This window comes from Parasteatoda tepidariorum, chromosome 2, assembly GCF_982258835.1.
Source record: "Parasteatoda tepidariorum strain Cologne lab strain chromosome 2, Ptep-v5.0, whole genome shotgun sequence".
NCBI lineage: Eukaryota > Metazoa > Arthropoda > Arachnida > Araneae > Theridiidae > Parasteatoda > Parasteatoda tepidariorum.
The window spans coordinates 32,676,202-32,694,317 of NC_141756.1; the positions used below are offsets into that span (position 1 = coordinate 32,676,202).

The 18,116-nt window shown below is 29.4% G+C and overlaps 1 protein-coding gene across 1 annotated transcript in view; it reads left to right on the forward strand.

Moving 5' to 3' along the window:
• Positions 1 to 18,116, forward strand: part of ds (dachsous cadherin-related 1) — a 134,965-nt gene that overhangs the window by 30,724 nt on the left and 86,125 nt on the right. The window contains exon 2 of the mRNA XM_043044027.3: positions 14,983 to 16,783. Within this exon, the coding sequence (XP_042899961.2) occupies positions 15,056 to 16,783 (1,728 nt within the window). The 5' untranslated portion in view covers positions 14,983 to 15,055. The remainder of the gene's footprint in view (positions 1 to 14,982; positions 16,784 to 18,116) is intronic.

Consider the following 18,116-nt stretch of genomic DNA (forward strand, 5'->3'; position numbering starts at 1 on the left):
AAGCAAAATTTCTTTTGTATTTTCATAAACTTAAAAATGTTTGAAAAAAATTTGTTCAAACAAAAAATAAATTTCATCAAAAAGTATCCCCCCCCCAATTTTTTTTGTTGAAAATAATGTATTATGTAAATTTGTTCAATACGAATGTTTACATTTATTTAATTAGGGTTAAAGAAAAATTCGAACAATCGAGAAGTTCTGCAAATGGAGGCTGGCACACTCGTCATCCAACTGTATCGAATAATGTTTTACCTTTAATTTTAATCTTTTTTTTTTTAAATTTCATACGGACATTTTTAAAACTTTTCTTTCCCTCCATTATTATTTTTGTATTATGAATCTCTTATCAGTACTATCTCTTATGAACTATTTTATCATATTTAAACTACATGAATCAACTTTTTTTTTTTTAATATTATTATTATAAGGTAATAAAGCAAAGATGACCTTTCATTGAATGCTTGAATTATATTTCGTAAAAATCTTGTATTTGAAAAGGACATGTGCGTTGACATTTCAATGTATTGTTATTAAACTACAAATACGAATATTGTAAATAAGGCTAGGATGCTGATGACCTAAAAACTGTAAAAAAAAAAATGCCCTTAAAAGAATCAAAAAAAGAAGGAAAAAAACTAAAAACACTCAAAAATGACCTTAAAAATTTCGAAAACATGTTTTACATTAGCTTTTTTATAAAAAAATAATTATAAATCGTAAGTTGCGCTTTTAGACTTAATTAAATTAAGGTAGTACTTGAAATGACTGTGCAATTATGAATAAAATCAAATGTAGATAAATATCTGTCAGAGATAAATAGGAATTTATTATTAAGTGGTAATTTTCAAGAACATCAGAATTGCATTGTATATTAAAATGTTTTTTGATATTCTTTGAATTGAAAGGTTGCCTTCTGCCCAAAAACTAATTCTTTCACCATAAAAACTCTGTTTAACATCAGACTCCTTATTGGAAGATATATCAAATTACAAGATTTGACTTAAAATTTACGCTTAATACTATAAAGAAAAATAATTAATTCACAAGCAAAATATTCGTAAAATAACAAAATATCTTTCAAAATTCGTGCATAATGATTAAAAAAGTAAAAAATGCTTGAAAAAAAAAACATTATTAATATGCCATGTAAAGGAAGGGGAAAAAAATATCAAGAAAAAATAAATGAAAAGAAAAATATAAAAATAACAAGAAAAATATTTTAAAAAAATGAAAGCTGCGAAAAATTCCGCGTAAAATTACGGTAAATAGTAGTGACACCCTGAGAGCAGCATCAGTAAAATTTATTTCATCGTGAAATCTTTGCCGTAATTTTTTAAGTAATATTTATTTAATTACTTTGATTCAGTAAATATTGTAAAAATAACTGTATACTTTTTTGTTCCGAAAAACGTTACGGTAAAAAGTTCTGGCATTCTGAGTCTAAATATTTTTTACTGTAATTCGATCCAAAAAATTTTTACAGTGCAATTCTGATTATAACTATTAATATAGCCTCCTGCGTTGTCAGCAACACTTCATGCGGAATATGTAATGAAACAAGCTTTTAAACATGCAGATTCCTCCTTATGTTTATACCTACACAGTCCCTCGTTCCTTAATTAGTTAGGATAACAACAAAAAACACAACTCGAGTTTGTTTTATTTTACACTCTCGCTGGTTGCACGCAAAAGTAATTCATAAAAAAATAATAAAAAATAAAAAACTGAATATGAACTTCATTCCTATTAACTCTTTTTTTTTTCTCCTTTGTCACGATATTTTTTTTTTATCCTACCTCTTTTCCAAATTCATAGTTTTAAAACTTTGATTATTTTGTTTGAATGACTTTTTAAAACATCAAAAATGATTAAATAATATGATAATGCTGTATAAGTTATGAATTTTGGATACATTAAAAGTTATTGCTTTAAATTTTAAAACAATTTGAAATCGTATTTGATATTTCTTGAATTTACATTTACGTAATATCTTTATGTTTTATTTACACGACATTTGTCTTAAAATACTCGCTGAAAAACTTAACCGACTAAAAACTAACTTACTAACTTAACTAAATATTTGTTTGTAATCTTTTTTTTAAGATTTAAGATTCTTATTAATTCATTTATTTATTTGACAATTTAAGTGCGGATTTTTGTATCATTTTTATGTTACAATAAATAAGTAAATCTTGGATGTCATTTTTACTTATTGCACAACATATTTACTTTTCTTCGCAAGAGGATTGCTTTTTAACACTTAAACATTACTCTTATTCATTTATTTATTTTATTATTTATTTATTATGTTATTTTTCATTTATTTTATCATTCATTTATTATTTATTTATTATTTATTTATTTACTTATTTTATTACAGATTTTTCATTGTGCATTTATTTATTTTATTATGTATTTATTTATTTTATTCATTATTGTTTACTTATTTTCACAAATCCTATATTTACTGAAAGTGTTTTTTAAAACATTTCTGCAGAAGGTATTGCAAACTCAATTTTACCATACAGTACAGTAATAATTCTGTTATTTCTATACAGTATGACATAGTTTTTGTCATTGTCGATAAACAAAAATATTTTAGTCGACGGGAATGGATATTATATGTATATATATATATATATATATGAATGAAGATAAAACAAAGGTAAATAATAGACATACGAAAAGCGGGGGGGGGGGAATAATAATTAAAAAAATAACAAACAACTGATTTTGAAAAATAAAATAAAAAAAAGGATGAATTTTTTTTTTAAAAAAACCGGGGAAAAAAAAGATATAGTCTTTTCATCAGCCCACACGATTATATCCACAAAAAAGAGTGCTTATTGTTTTTCTTAACTTTCTTCGTGTTTTCTTGTGTTTATTTATTTTGTTATATATATATATATATATATATATATATATATATATATATATATATATATATATATATATATATATATATATATATATATATATATATATATATATATAATTGAATAGAAGAAATTTTGACTTCGTGAAGGACTTTTTGATGAAACTAACCAGCAGTTGCGTGAAAACTTCCCTCGCACAGGGTATATTTATGTCAGCACTGTAATTGGTGCGAGCGGGGTGCGGAATTCGTATCGACCAGCCTTTGTTGAGATTCGAACCCGGGTTACATCATTGGGAAGAGAGTGCTCTATCTTCTGAGATATCGCGGCTCTCTCTTTACCTATTATAAAATTTATAATCTAAAACTCTTTATGATAATGTATTATTTCATAATTTTTAAAAAAAAAAGAACTAAGAGGTTTCGCTCACTATTTGCACCCTCTTATGCATGTTTTAGTCAATGTTTTTTTAAAAATAAAAAAAGAGGGGTAATTTTGCTCGCAAGATTATTATTTTAATGTTATTCGCACATCACTTATAATTTAATTTACACGTATTAATGTTTTGTTAGTATATTAAACTTAAATGAACGATTTGTGAACTGAATTATAAAAGTAATCAACTATACTTAAAAATAAATATTTAAATTTAAGAATGTAGAATGTTTGAACAAATGAGAAGCAATTTTACTTGTTAACAGTACGTAAAGATAAATTTATATCGTATAATAGTTCAAATTGGAAGCGATTTTATTTCTCTTTCATACTTTTAAAATTTTTGATATAAATGCTAAGATTTATATCTGGCAACAAATCTTATTTATTTTTTTATATGATATATTCACTTTTTCTGCTGCTTTTGACAAACTTGTAAAATAAAAATCTCATGAGAACAGATTCAATTTTTCTTCAACGATGAATAAATAATTATTATTCAAAGAAAAAATAAATAAGTAAATAATTTAAAACAAAATAAATTTGCGAAAAAAATACCTAAAATTGCAACAACTTTTGAAAAAAATAGGGAGGCTAGAAAAAATCTCGTGTTAAGTTTATAAACGAGAATGGTCATTCCAGAACGTTAGATTTCATATGTGTATCTGCATTTCAGCGGACTGTAGATCGGCTTATAAAGTTTTTTTTTCTTCTGTAAATTTAATAGTTGATATTTCTTGATTTAATAATCGAATCTTAAATTATTTTATGCCATCGAACTCCTTCTACATCTTTCTACACATCTTCGCAATTTTACGTTTCAAAGTTATATAGCTTTAGTGCAGTAAAACAATCAAAATGTAACGTAAAGCAAAATATAACCAGAAAAAATTCTTAAATAAGGTTCTTAAAATTGCTTTTACTTTGAAACAAATTAGAATTTTGGAAAAGCTCGTGTGAAATTCATAAATAAAAATGGCACTTGCAGCTTGTCAAATTTCGACTCTATAGTTGTATAACTACGACCTATAGAGTAGCCCGCATGTTATTTTTTAACACAAGTTTAACAGGTGTTAAGTTTAACATATTCGCTAACTAATTATTCAATGTTATTTCAAAAATCTAAATATCATAGTTTTGCTCAGCTATACAAAGTGTAAAGTTTAGTTAAGCACTCAAAATACAGGTGGCAAAAGCTTTTACGATTTTTTTTTATAATAGGAGCGATATAACCTATTATTTCGTAGCATTTGATAACGTAAAGCACTTAAGATTTTTAAATAAATAATATAATTTTTTTTTTTGCTTGTCATTAATATTAAGGAGTACGAGTTATTGTTTCTAATTCGACATTGAAAATGATAATTGAATGTCCTTTATGAAATTTGTATAAGGAATGGTGAAAATAATTGCGCGCTTAATTTGGTTTGAAATATTTGGCCAAGGGTTTTTGTTTCTAATTCGTCACTAGAAATGATAATTGAATGTAATTTTTAAAATTTGTATAAAGTAATGTGAAAATAATTGTGCGAGTAACCTGGGATAAAATATTTCGCCAAGGGTTATTGTTTCTAATTCGTCATTGGAAATGATAATTGAACGTCCTTTTTGAAATTTGTATAAACAGTGGTGAAAATAATTGCTCGCGTAACTTGGTTTAAAATATTTGGCCAAGAGTTATTGTTTCTAATTCGTCACTAGAAATGATAATTGAATGTCATTTTTAAAATTTGTATAAGGAATATGGAAATAATTGTACGAGTAACCTGGGATAAAATATTTCGCCAAGGGTTATTGTTTTTAATTCGACATTGGAAATGATAATTGAATGTCATTTTTAAAATTTGTATAAGGAATATGGAAATAATTGTACGAGTAACCTGGAATAAAATATTTCGCCAAGAGTTATTGTTTCTAATTCGACATTGGAAATGATAATTGAATGTCATTTTTAAAATTTGTATAAGGAATATGGGAATAATTGTGCGAGTAACCTGGGATAAAATATTTCGCCAAGGGTTATTGTTTCTAATTCGACATTGGAAATGATAATTGAATGTCATTTTTAAAAATTTGTGTAAGGAATTGTGTGAAGGAATGTGAAAATAATTGTGCGCGTAACTTGGGTTAAAATATTTGGTATTATTCATTAGGATAAAATTTATATTACATTTTTTTTCCTGCTTTATTCGAGCTTCTTTGATTTCTTCTGACCAAAGTGGTGTTTCTATTTAAGAATTTTCGTTCGTTGATTTGTCAGTTCGGGCTTTTGTGATTATACCACTTACATGTATAGATGCCAAAATTTTATCAAAGTTATAAAATTGAAATCAGTTGAAGTTTAGCGTTAAAAGCGAATGGGCTGATTAAAAAAAAAAAAAAAAAAAAAAAAAAATGTATATTTCTGTCAGTGTTCCTCTTTAAGCGTTTTTAGAAAAGCGGCCCGCCCTGCCTGTCCTTTGATCCCTATAAATGAACCCTCTTTGCTCTTTTTCTAAAAATGAGTCGCCATCCCTTGACAACACTCTTTTTATTTATATTCCATATTGAAAAAAATTGATATATTGTTTAAATAATAACTACACACTGGTAAAATAATCTGATTAGTATTATAAATAGTTACTTTTATGATTATTCTCAACTCGTTAAATTCTTTTAAGTATCTCTTTTTTCGAGGAGGGGGGGAGGATATATTTATATATTTTTAATGATTTTAAAAATATTCTTGAATAAATAAATTTCTTTTTTTAAAGAAAGAAATGCACCGTAAATGTTCATTTTCTCATAATTCTCAATGTAAATAATAGAAAAAAGTTGTTTTTCAATTAATAATTTTTCTGTTTACTTTTTTTGAAGAAAACAAATTTGCACAGAAATTGTCTTATAGCATGCTTTTTATTTTTATGAACTGCAACTTTGTTTCTTATTTCGATATGTTTAAGATGTTTCGTATTGTTTATGATGATATCTCATATTATTTATGAGTGTATTTATAATAAATACACTCATAAAATAGTATAAGAGGGTAATTTAAAAAGCATTGAGGATCAAATTCAGTTATTACATAATATTACACATTTTCATACATTTTTCAGTGTAAAGTGAGTGCCCCTTCAAAACTTTTCAGAGAGGCAGGGCCTCTTTTTATTTCCTTGGGAGAACTCTGATTTCAGGAATCATTTGTCCTGATTTGCAGCATTTATGTTTTCTGCAGTGCCTTCTTTACATTCAGCAACCATTTTAATCCACTGCTATCTAAAAGTCTTATCCATAAAATTTTCTATCTTCCTTCCAATTCATACTCCTACTTTTCTAAAGTCGGTAGAAAAACTTTCTTGTGGAATATAACATTACTTTCAATTTGTTTTTGTGGTATATATTTCACTGAGGGACGAAAAAGCTGCTTTTTCCAAGCTTGTCCTCAGCCTTACTCTGTGGTTTGCCTCAAGATCTTGCTAGCGAATGGATTGTCAAACCCAGCCGCATCGTCACTTCTATGTCACTAAAATGTTTAATTATCTCAATAATATCATAAGTAGTGACGTAGTTTTGGGGACAAAACCTCCTCCACGATTAAACATTAATTGATTAAAGAACTATATTAAGTAGTATGTAGATATGAAAAAGTTTCCATCATTCATTTTTTGTGATTCAATCGTCAAGAATATATATATATATATATATATATATATATATATATATATATATATATATATATATATATATATATATATATATATGTCAGAATGAGATAACCCCCTCGACGAACATACATTAAAACATCATAATAATTTAAGAATTAAGTTTGTCGAACGTGCGTTCTTTTTTTTTTCTCTCCCTTCCGGCAAAATTTAAAACTAAACATCCATTTTTGTTTGGATTATGCGTTTTTTTACGCTTTTCCCTTACTTCATCAAAAAGTTAACATGATACAAGAAAGGAACAAGGTGTGTTGCTTTTTGGCAATGGTGTTCTTGAGGATTAAGTTTCGCACCTCCAAAATAATAAATAAGAGAAAATTCAATAGTTGGAGTTATTAGTCTAATAATTAAGATTGAATCTATTGGGGAAGGTAAGGTAAATGGCCTGACTGGTATGATACAAGAAAAACAGTAAATTATTTTTTCCTTTTTTTTTTTTCCGCGAACCATTACGAAAATCTACATTTAGGAAAACCTAAATCATAATGGATTTTATCCTTCGGAACTACGCAAACAGCCTTATTCACGACTGATTTTGTTTAATGTGTGTTTTGTATGCGATTTTACTTTTTTAAACGAAAACGTTATTAGAAACCCACATTCACGAGAGTTTTATAAATGTTTGTTTATTTTTTAAATAAATCGCATTTTTCTACCTTAATATGTTTTGGAGATGGTAGCATTTCGATGATATTAAGTGTTATTCGTCAGTTCTAACTCATTTTTTATTCTATGGAAGCAAATAAACAAATAAATAAGAAGTGTACCATCAGATTAAGTCCTTCTTTCCCTACTTTTAAAAACAATTTAGAATACACCTTTTTAGCTCCCCCCCCCTTTTGTTTAACAAATAGCAATTTCGTATTCGAGGGTGAAAGTTTATATCCATTTAAGAACCCGAAATCGACGCGCTTTTAGCCACCATCATCTAGACTTTTCTTTTAACAAAATTCATATCAAACTACATTTTTCAAATAAAATTTTGTTCATCCATTTTTCTTCCCCTATTCCCAAAAATTACGTTAATTTTCTTTCAACCTAAAAAGTGTCCTGTAAAAAATGTGATGTAGTATTTGAAGTTTTACTATTCAATGTATTGTGTTATGGAATATTTTATTTAAAGTTAGCACTAAATTAAACGGTCGTATACACTTTAAAGAGAGTTGTCTGCTCATTTGCACCATTTCTGAATTGTTTTCACTTCCCGAAAACACTAATTACGTCATACTTTGGATATCATCAGACGATTACAATCGAGTACACAGGACAGCTTGAATTTGTTGTTCTCTTCCATGCTGTTATACATTTATTGAAAAAGTTCACCATTTCATTTAGTTGAGCAATAAGGACATCTGTCAATTGTATTAAATAATTTAATTTTTATTCGCTTAAGTCTGTTAAGCCTAAAAATTTAGCTTGTAGTTATACGCTTTTTTAGTTGCCCTCAGAAACTGAAAAGGGTAATTTTATTTCGAAACTTCATTTATTTAAATTTATATTGAGTAAACACCTGGTTGTTCTTCGAATTGTCTGCTATCCCATGAAATAACGCTTTTTTTGTAAGTAATATGTTGATTTCATAATTGTTGTGAGTTTATAACAGATGAGAAAAAATATGGTGCGAGGCCGAACTTGGTATTTCTCCGACGCTATCAGGCTGTACTGAATAATGCTACGGAATCATGCGCAAAACTAAAAAACTTATGCCAATGCAATTAACAAAGCTATAAAATAATTTTAATTTTTTTAAATAAATTATTATTATTTTTTGCCCTTCTAGGTTGCTTTACGCTATTTGATAAAGGAAAACATGTTTTAGTAGTTCATTAAATAAGAAATCAAACTAAAGACTATCTGTATCCAGCATCATTAGGCATGATGGTTTTCTCGAGGCCAACTCATGGTAGTCAAAAATTACCGCAATCAAGCCATTTTCTACGGAACTTATCCCACTCAAAGTGCCTTAAAAAACCTTCTAAAAAAGTACCAAATATACTAATATAATACTTTAAAGCTAAATAAGTATATTTAATCCTGCACTAATTACCATAATACCAATGCCTATTATCAAAATTAAAAAAGCCTCATTAGCATCAATGGTGATTTTTTACGTTTCTTCTAATTATTAGTGTAATTTTTCGATTAATTTTGCTCTTTAATACAAAGCCTATTTTTTATTTCAATTAGTAAATATTGCCAAAACTAATTAAGCATCATTGGCGTCAATAATAGCATGGCGAGTTTCTTACTTTTCTCTGAAACGAATTAGTACCATTTCTCCACTAACTTTTCTTTTTAGTGTGTAAGTTATTTATTTATTATTTACTTCGTTTGTACCTATTACTACGATTAATCAAGCATCATTGGCGTTGTTTGTTGCTTGTTTTGCATTATTTTATGAATAAGAATCAATTGCTTTTGACTTCTGACAGCAAGAACTTTACAACTATAATGAATAATACCATTGTCAATTTGGTTACATTAATGTAGTTAAATAATATTTTTGGGAACTCTCATTTAAAAGACAACGGTCAGTTAAGTTTAATGTCCTTGGTCCGAATTTTGAAAAAAATTATGATAGCAAAAGTTCCTATTGTCGTACATTGTTATAGTGAAAAATACAGTTAAATTAGATAATTTAAACAAGTTAAATACACTTCTTGTCTCTAATATTATTAGATAGAAACCGTGACAGTCTTGCCAATAAAAATATTTTTAAACACTTTTCGAATTTTCAAACAAAACAGGATTAGAAATTCAAACAAGAAACTGATTGACACCTCTTTTAATTATATGATGGAATTGAGAAAACGAATACACAATAATCAAAGTAAAATTTAAAAAAAAATTTATATCATTTTTAGACAACTAACATTTCACAATTTTTAGCCACCCTACTTAATAATTAAACCTCAAAGTTTTCTAAAAAACTATGATCTATCTGAATTTTTTTTTTTTTTTTTTTTTTTTTTTTTTTTTTAAATTTGTGATAATGCACAAAACTTGAAGGCTTATGACAGCGCAATTAAAAATATTAAAATATTATTCTTAAAAAAGCAAAAATGGGAGTATGCACTTTTTTGTTTTGAAATCATCAAATTTTTTGCTTCGGCAAAGGACTAAAAAATGGCCAAAAAACCGTGATGCTGTGAAAAGTATTTTAATTTAACTCAAAGTACATAAATTGAACTCAATAAACACAAAAAATAGGATAGATCACGCTGTCTCAATATATATATTCATAGAATAATATATATATTACATATATTCATAAAAAGTATATATTCATAGACTGTCTCAGCTAAAATAGCTTTTTACAAATAACAAAAACAAAAATCGCTTGCAAATCTTTTCTCAAAACCTGGCTAGAATCACTTATCGATAAAGTAACCTTCGACAATGGGATGCCCGTAGTGTGGGTATCTCGATCCTGATTGATTGCTGAAAGGGGGCATTTGTTTACGTTAGCAACTTTTTTCCCATTCTATTTCGAATAAGCCTAGCTCGTCAAGTATCAATTTTCTTAAGTGATACATTCTATATTCTTTCACAAAGATTTTAATTCTTTCATTATATTTTCTTTACTTAGCACAAAGACACACGCAAAGCCATGTAGAACATAAACAAACTAATTATGCATCGACGTTTGCCAGGTGCTCACAGCAAAAAACATATCAAGGTTACAATAAAATACATAAACAAATATTAAATCTAACTTAATTGAAAGACGTAGACAAGAAAGAATTATATTTTAACAAATTCCATGCGCGATATGGAGCTGTATTTAATTAAAGTCGGGTTAATTAACATTCTAACTTATGGGGAGAAACTTAGCTCGACTTTAACACGCTATTTTGATTATAAGCGATCAGATGGCGCTGACGTCATAGGTCACATGTGTGGGTATCCTTGATCGTATTCCTCTTGAAGTGCAAGTACCCAATTATTAAGGAACGTGTGAAAAGTTCTTTTGATAATCGTTTTAAATAATTTTGAACTTCAAGTCAGCAAACATCAAATAAGTACTTGCAAATGACGTCATCGTCAGTAAATCGTAGCTTATGTCGATTGAAAAGCCAATCAAATTCGACATCCAAATAAATCTGATGATTTTGATTTAAATCCCAAGGTTAAGTACAATCACTTCACTTCTTCTCGACCTGAAACTACCCAATTATGTTATCATTTAAATATTTAGAAGGAAAAAAAAAAACGTCTGCAGTTTGATTTATACTTATGGCTAGTTCTAAGCAAATAAAAGAATTCTATTTATCAAACATATCTTTCGATTGATTTATTATTGAAATTTTTGAACGATTTTTAGGATCTGGGACAAACATTGCCCCTCGCTGCCGATGTCCAAATTTCAGGATGATAGAAGAAATGGTTCTGGAGTTAGAAGAGAGACACGCGGATAAACACTTCATTTTATTACTATAGATAAGAGTCGAAAGGAGACTTTTTGAAAATTTCATATTTTCAAATCACTGACTAATCTTTACTAGAAAATAGGCTCATTCGTCAGAAGTTCAGAGTTCATTTAAAAACATTTTCTCGTATGTTAGAGTTCTTTATTGTCACGTAATTCATTAAGGTTAAAAATTTTGAAATGTTGATATCATCTCTGTTTCGCAGTGAGTGAGGCCTCTCAAACGCTATATTTTACACCCTACTTTACGAAATCATTTACGGGTGTATTAAAATTCAATGACCTTCCAGAAAAACATTAAAACTGGCCACAAAAATCTTGGCTGACGATGGGTGGGTGTCGAGAGAAGGTTGTGCAAGAATTCTTTTTCTGTAAGAGGAAAGAAAAAAAAACTTAATTAAGAAACAACAAGTTATGAATTTTTATTAACTCTCCTTCGATGGTATATGGGTGTCGTAAGGAGGGTGGAGATTTTAAAATCTCCCAATCGATTTCTTTGAGATTTGCATGCATTTCCAATGATCATATTTCACGAAGGCTGGCTAACAAGTTGATTTAAGCAGGTGCCCATGACTTACATGAGGAATTAGTTATTAGAAATGATATATTTATGTATCATTGTGCAACCTCCACCGTTATTTTCTAATTAAGTTTAGAGATAACAATTAACAATTCAATCACGTTCTCCTAAAAGTCAAGTAAATCATTCAAACTTCTTATTTTTTTGTAGCTATTTTTTTTTCTGAAGACTATTTTTATTCGCACTACTTAATTTATGTTAATATTTAAAAAACGGGAATTAAAAAGCGGTAATCATAAATTAGCCAGTGCCTTTCACATGTTTGAAACGAAGAGACGAAATAATTATTAATTTTTATACATTTTTTTTTAAAAAAAATTGAAAATTAATTTTCAAACTCACGAAAAACTTTTCTTGTTATGATTGATTGGTAATGATTTTTCTCTCCATTAATTATCTCGACATGCGTGCATACTTTTCTCATATTATTCTTATTGATTTCCATCTTTTTATTTTACTACTGTCTTCCATAAAAAAAAAATATTGAACATAATTTTGGGAGAACTGATTTTTTTAATAGGTGTCTCTTACTTGACTGACAGTTTTTCTAGTATAAATTATCAATTGTAAATTTTGTAAAGTTTTTCGAAGGGCCGTGCTCAATGCTAACAGATGATTAATTTTATTGCAAACTTTACACTGACAGTAATTAGAGACAAATAGTACCTTTTTTAAAGAACGGAAGCACTTAAAATTTCTTGAATAACAAAAGTTCACATTTTTATCGAGAGCCTTAGTAAGCAAATAAACAAATAAAGCAAAGCACAAAACAAAGAAAGTTCTTTTTTTTTTTTTTTTTTTTAAATAATCACGCTCAACTGATTCTCCTATAAAAACAATTATTTTATCTAAACTACTGATGCTCAAAAAAGTACTTTTATTGTAAATTATAGCTTGTACAAATGCTGTATTAAAATAAATAATAGACATTTAAAAAAAGAAAAAATACATTGATTACAACCATTTGAAACATCATAAGATTTTTATAATAAACTAGGTTCATGAATCCACATGATCAATAGTCAATAATTTCTATATTTTTTTTTTTTTTTTTTGAATCATCATTTTGCTTATATTTACCATTGAAATTTTATATACAATTTTATTTTTAAAAATGCTTCAGTTATATATTCATTATAAATTCGCCAAATGTTTTTCGCACAAAGAGATTATTTAGTAATTGTGCGATGAATTAATTTTCTTAATATATTTTAAAACTTTTGCATTCACTATTCAAGATGGATATGTTGAATAAGCATAGTTTTAGATAAAAAAAAGTATTATAAAAGCACTTATTTATTGTTCAATAACTTTAAGATGGTAGAAATGTTGCGTTATAATACAATATAAGATAACTTTATAATAAAAGAAAGCTGCTTCTAGTTTAAAGCCTTTTGCTTGAAATAATTTTCAAAATTAAAAACTCAGCAATAGCAGATAATAATACTATACTGAGAAATGATGTTAAATCAATATTATAATATTATAGGTAAAAATCGTTAAATAAAAGATCGAAAAATGCATGACAGATTAAAAAATACCTTCATAACTTTTACTAATTCTATGCTGATGACAACCAAAAAGATTTTAATCGTTTTTTTCTTCTTTTTATTACGGAATTAATAAGGAATCATACTATGTGATTTTCTGGCAAATAGGAAAAGTTGTTAAACACCGCGTGCGCGTTTTCTAGCTTTTGTTATCCTCTGTGAGTTCATTTGATTTGTTGAAAAGTTTGTTATATATTAAGTTGATGATCTGTAAATTATTCGAAGGGTTCATTGATGGTATTGAAGAACACTAAAAAATAATAAGAATAGAATAGAATTTTAGATTTCCAAAAAAAAAGAAGGACAAGAGTACAGACTCTTGAATAGAACGCTTCAAAGAATACTCAATCACAGAAGAAAGTATGAACCTGCATTATATTCTATAAAAACTAAATTTTCTTTAATTGTTTTGTTTATTTATATTTATTATTATTATTATTATTAATTTGGTCTCACTGAAAATTTTTTATTCGCATATTTCAAAGTAGTTAAATCTCTTTAAAGCATTCCGTGATGGGAGTTGATATAATTATTTCAAAGTTAGTTTCTTACGTCTGGCAGGGTCGAAACTTGACATTTTTGATTTTGTTGAAATTTTCGTGTTATGTTCTTTATGTAAAACTGTTATATATATGATATTTTTTTACTTTTACTAAAAAACTTTTTCTCAAAATTTTTAAAGGTGAAAACTGACGATCCTTCAGAAGCGCACTATTTACTTTCACTTTACGTTACACTTTTTGTGAAATGAGTGACCACGGCATTAAGCATTGTCTTATGTTCTACTACTTCCAAATTACTTTTTACGATACAAATACTTTCAGCAGACCTTTGCATCTAAGGTCATTCAAAAATCTTCGGGAAAAAAAGGCTATTTTGTTAAACTTAACAGCTGGCACAAGTAGATTTTCACTGTCAAAACCTTAGAAAATAGCCTTTTTTCGAAGATTTTATTTTTGTCATAATAGTTTTATCTTAACAGTTAGTATGGGGGTAGTAGAAGGCAAAATATTGCTCAGTGTCGTGGTTCACTCATTTCATGAAAATTATTACAACAAGTAAATAGATGGAAGTTCCTGAGGATTTTCAGTTTTGCCAAACCCCCTCCCGAAACCATCAGAATTTTTTTTCTCGCAAAAATAGAAAAAGTACGTGTTTTATAGTGTTACATATAAAGCATATCCTGAAAATTTAACAAAATCTAAAATATCTAGTATACAACCTTACCTGATTTGACCGATTTTTAAAAACACTCGCTCTTTCTTATGCACGAATAAAATTTCCCAATTTGGAGAGTTTTTCCCAAATTTTAAATTATTTTGTTAAAATTTTGTACTTTTTCTTAATTTGGAAGATTTGATATTAAATTTCCTAATATTGTTGAAGTTTATGAGAAATTTTTTTTTTACAGGTCTGCCAGGAATGTGGAACAATGCAATCATTCAATACATGCAAACAATCATGAAAAGTTGCTGAAGGTGGCCATGGCATTCCTGCTTGTCTTCCTCATGGTGGTTTTGCGCTGTGGTCTGATTTCCACAGAATATTTGCAAGAGTTTGAGATTTCGGAAGGTCTCGAAGTAGGAACAACTATAGGTTTCATTGGTCATAGTCGGCCAGAGATACCACCGCCTCCTTATTTGATTGTTCCGGTGCCCGGGAGTGCTGTGGATTCTGATCTCCAGATTGACCAATCCACCGGTGAAATTAAAAGCAATAAAAATTTAGATCGTGAAGTTCGGAGCTATTATTCTTTTGTCGCTATTCCACTCAGTGGTGAGAATATTCGAGTGGAAATTAAAGTCACTGACGAGAATGACAACGCTCCCACGTTCCCTGTTCCTTTCATGAACATTGAGTTTCCCGAAAATACTCCCAGGGATATGAAAAGAACGCTTCATCCCGCCAAAGATCTAGATCTGGGTGTTTATAATACCGAAAGGTATGAGATCGTTACTGGGAATAAGAACAACGCGTTTCGTTTGTCGTCTCATCGTGGGCGGGACGAAGTTCTCTACTTGGACCTGCAAGTCAACGGATTCTTGGATAGGGAAACAACTCCATTTTACAGCCTCGTCGTGGAAGCTTATGATGGCGGGACACCGCCACTCAAAGGTTCGATGACAGTCAATATAACTATCGAAGATGTGAACGATAATCAGCCTATTTTTAACCAAAGTCGATATTTTGCCACGATCGCCGAAAATGCCACTCTAGGTACCAGTGTCCTTCGCGTGCTGGCAACCGATACAGATATAGGAGAAAATGGCCGAATAACATATTCTATCAACCGCCGGCAAAGCGATCGTGAAAATAAATTTGCTATCGATTCCAAAATGGGCATCATAACAGTGAACAAGCCTTTGGATTTTGAATCCAAAGTAGTTCACGAGCTGGTGATTGTCGCTCGAGACAACGGACAAGAATTCTTCCTGGAAACGACGGCTTTCGTGTCCATTCATGTCATTGACGTAAACGATAACCAGCCCACCATCAATCTCATTTTCCTCAGCGAGGACGCGTCCCCCAAAATATCGGAGGATGCGCGCCCGGGAGATTTTGTTGCAAGAATCAGTGTGAATGATGCCGATTCGAAAGAGGAATACGCAAACGTCAATGTTACCCTTCAGGGAGGCGAAGGATACTTTGGATTAACAACACAGGATAGCATCATTTATTTAGTGATAGTGTCCCATCCCTTGGATAGAGAAGTCAAGCCCAACTATACCATGGTTGTCACGGCAACGGATCAAGGCAATCCTCCTTTAAACACGTCTCGGACGTTTGATTTGTGTGTTACGGATACCAATGACAACGCTCCCGAATTCGATCACACCATGTATTATGCAAATGTTTTGGAAGTTGCTGATCCCGGTACCTCAGTATTCCAGTTGTCGGCGGTCGACCGGGACGAAGGCAACAATTCGGTCGTGTCTTATTCCATCAAAGACACGCCTGAAACGAATTCCCAGTGGTTCGAGATTGACAGCCGGACCGGCCTAATAACAACCCGCATCCACATTGACTGTGAGACAAATCCGACGCCGCAAATCACGGTCGTTGCCACTGATAACGGTGTACCACCCCTCTCTTCGAGTGCGACAGTCCTTGTCACCATCAGTGACGTGAACGACAATGAACCCATCTTTGATCAAAGTTTTTACAATGTGACAGTCGCTGAGGATGAAAGTATTGGATCCTGCTTCCTGAAGGTAAGATTTATACTTTCATTATTTTGGAATGTTCATTTATCATGGAATTCGTTTCACTCTCTGGCACTAAACCATCACATTTGACCCTTATCCATAAGGTCTTATTTGATGATAGTTGCAAAATTCATACCTGTTTTCTAATTTCATTAGAACACCTCTTTTTCGCTTTCTCGATCGTTTATGTCATTAAGATACCAAATTGTTGCAAATCCCGTGACTGTCAGCTCTTCGAGTCATATGGTCAATTCAAAGCATTTATTTTTCTCTATAGCTTCGAAAACTTTTCTCGTACTTGTCAACCTTTTGCCATGCTTATTTTTGTTCTAAAGTCCTTATGTTGATCTGCTTATGAGAACCTAAGTCTCTGATGCCTGTCTCTAGTATTATTTAAATGCAGTAAGATGCCACATTTCCTGACTGTGGAGGAAATGATATTTGCTTTTGGTCTTTAGTTTGACAGTTTTAAGTGCAATATACACTGATCTTTCGTGCAAACTAGAGTTACAAAAATAAAATGAAAGGACTCACACGTGGGTCACTAAAATGACCACACTCTTTACTGTCAGTTTTAGTTTCTTTTTCAATTTTTATTCATCGATTAGTAATAGTTTCAGAAGAATTCCCTTTTATTCACTTAAAACTCATTTTATATCAAAAATTTTAGTAACTTTGTTTATAATGAATTATATCTTTAGAGAGGAAAATCTTTTTCTTTTAATAAAGGTGTAAAGTTTGAGATACAGTTATTCATCATCGTGAAACCCATTTAGTTATATTCCATTTCAACGCACAATGTCATAGGACCAGCTGCTCCCAAATGGTGGTCCACATCCCAGAACCCTAGGGTTCCACGAGTTATTACTTTTTATAACCAGTGATGAGTTTCAAAAACTCTGGTAATTTATAGATCCATCCTATAATTCATAATTTATTTAATCTTTCGGTTGCCTTAAGGAAATTACTTTAAGTAAAATGCCAATGAAATAGAAATGGTATTTTTGAAAAGAAAATGTAATATTTCTATTAAAAATATATTCTTTTCGGGAACAAATTATGAAAAGAACAAGCATATATAAAATATTGCATAGTATTTCCTATCGCGCTTTTCATATCAAAATAAAATAACTAAATTCTTTAATAAAGAAATACTTTTCCTTATAACTATTTTCAACGTTTATAAGAGTTCTTTTAAATTATCCATAACCATAATTAAAACCATAAGTAATTATAACCATAAGTAAACCATAATTTGGCTTATTTTATTCGCCTTCAGGTTGCGCATCAAAAGCAAATTCATAGCTAGACTAGATATAGCACAAAGACTGCAAATTCA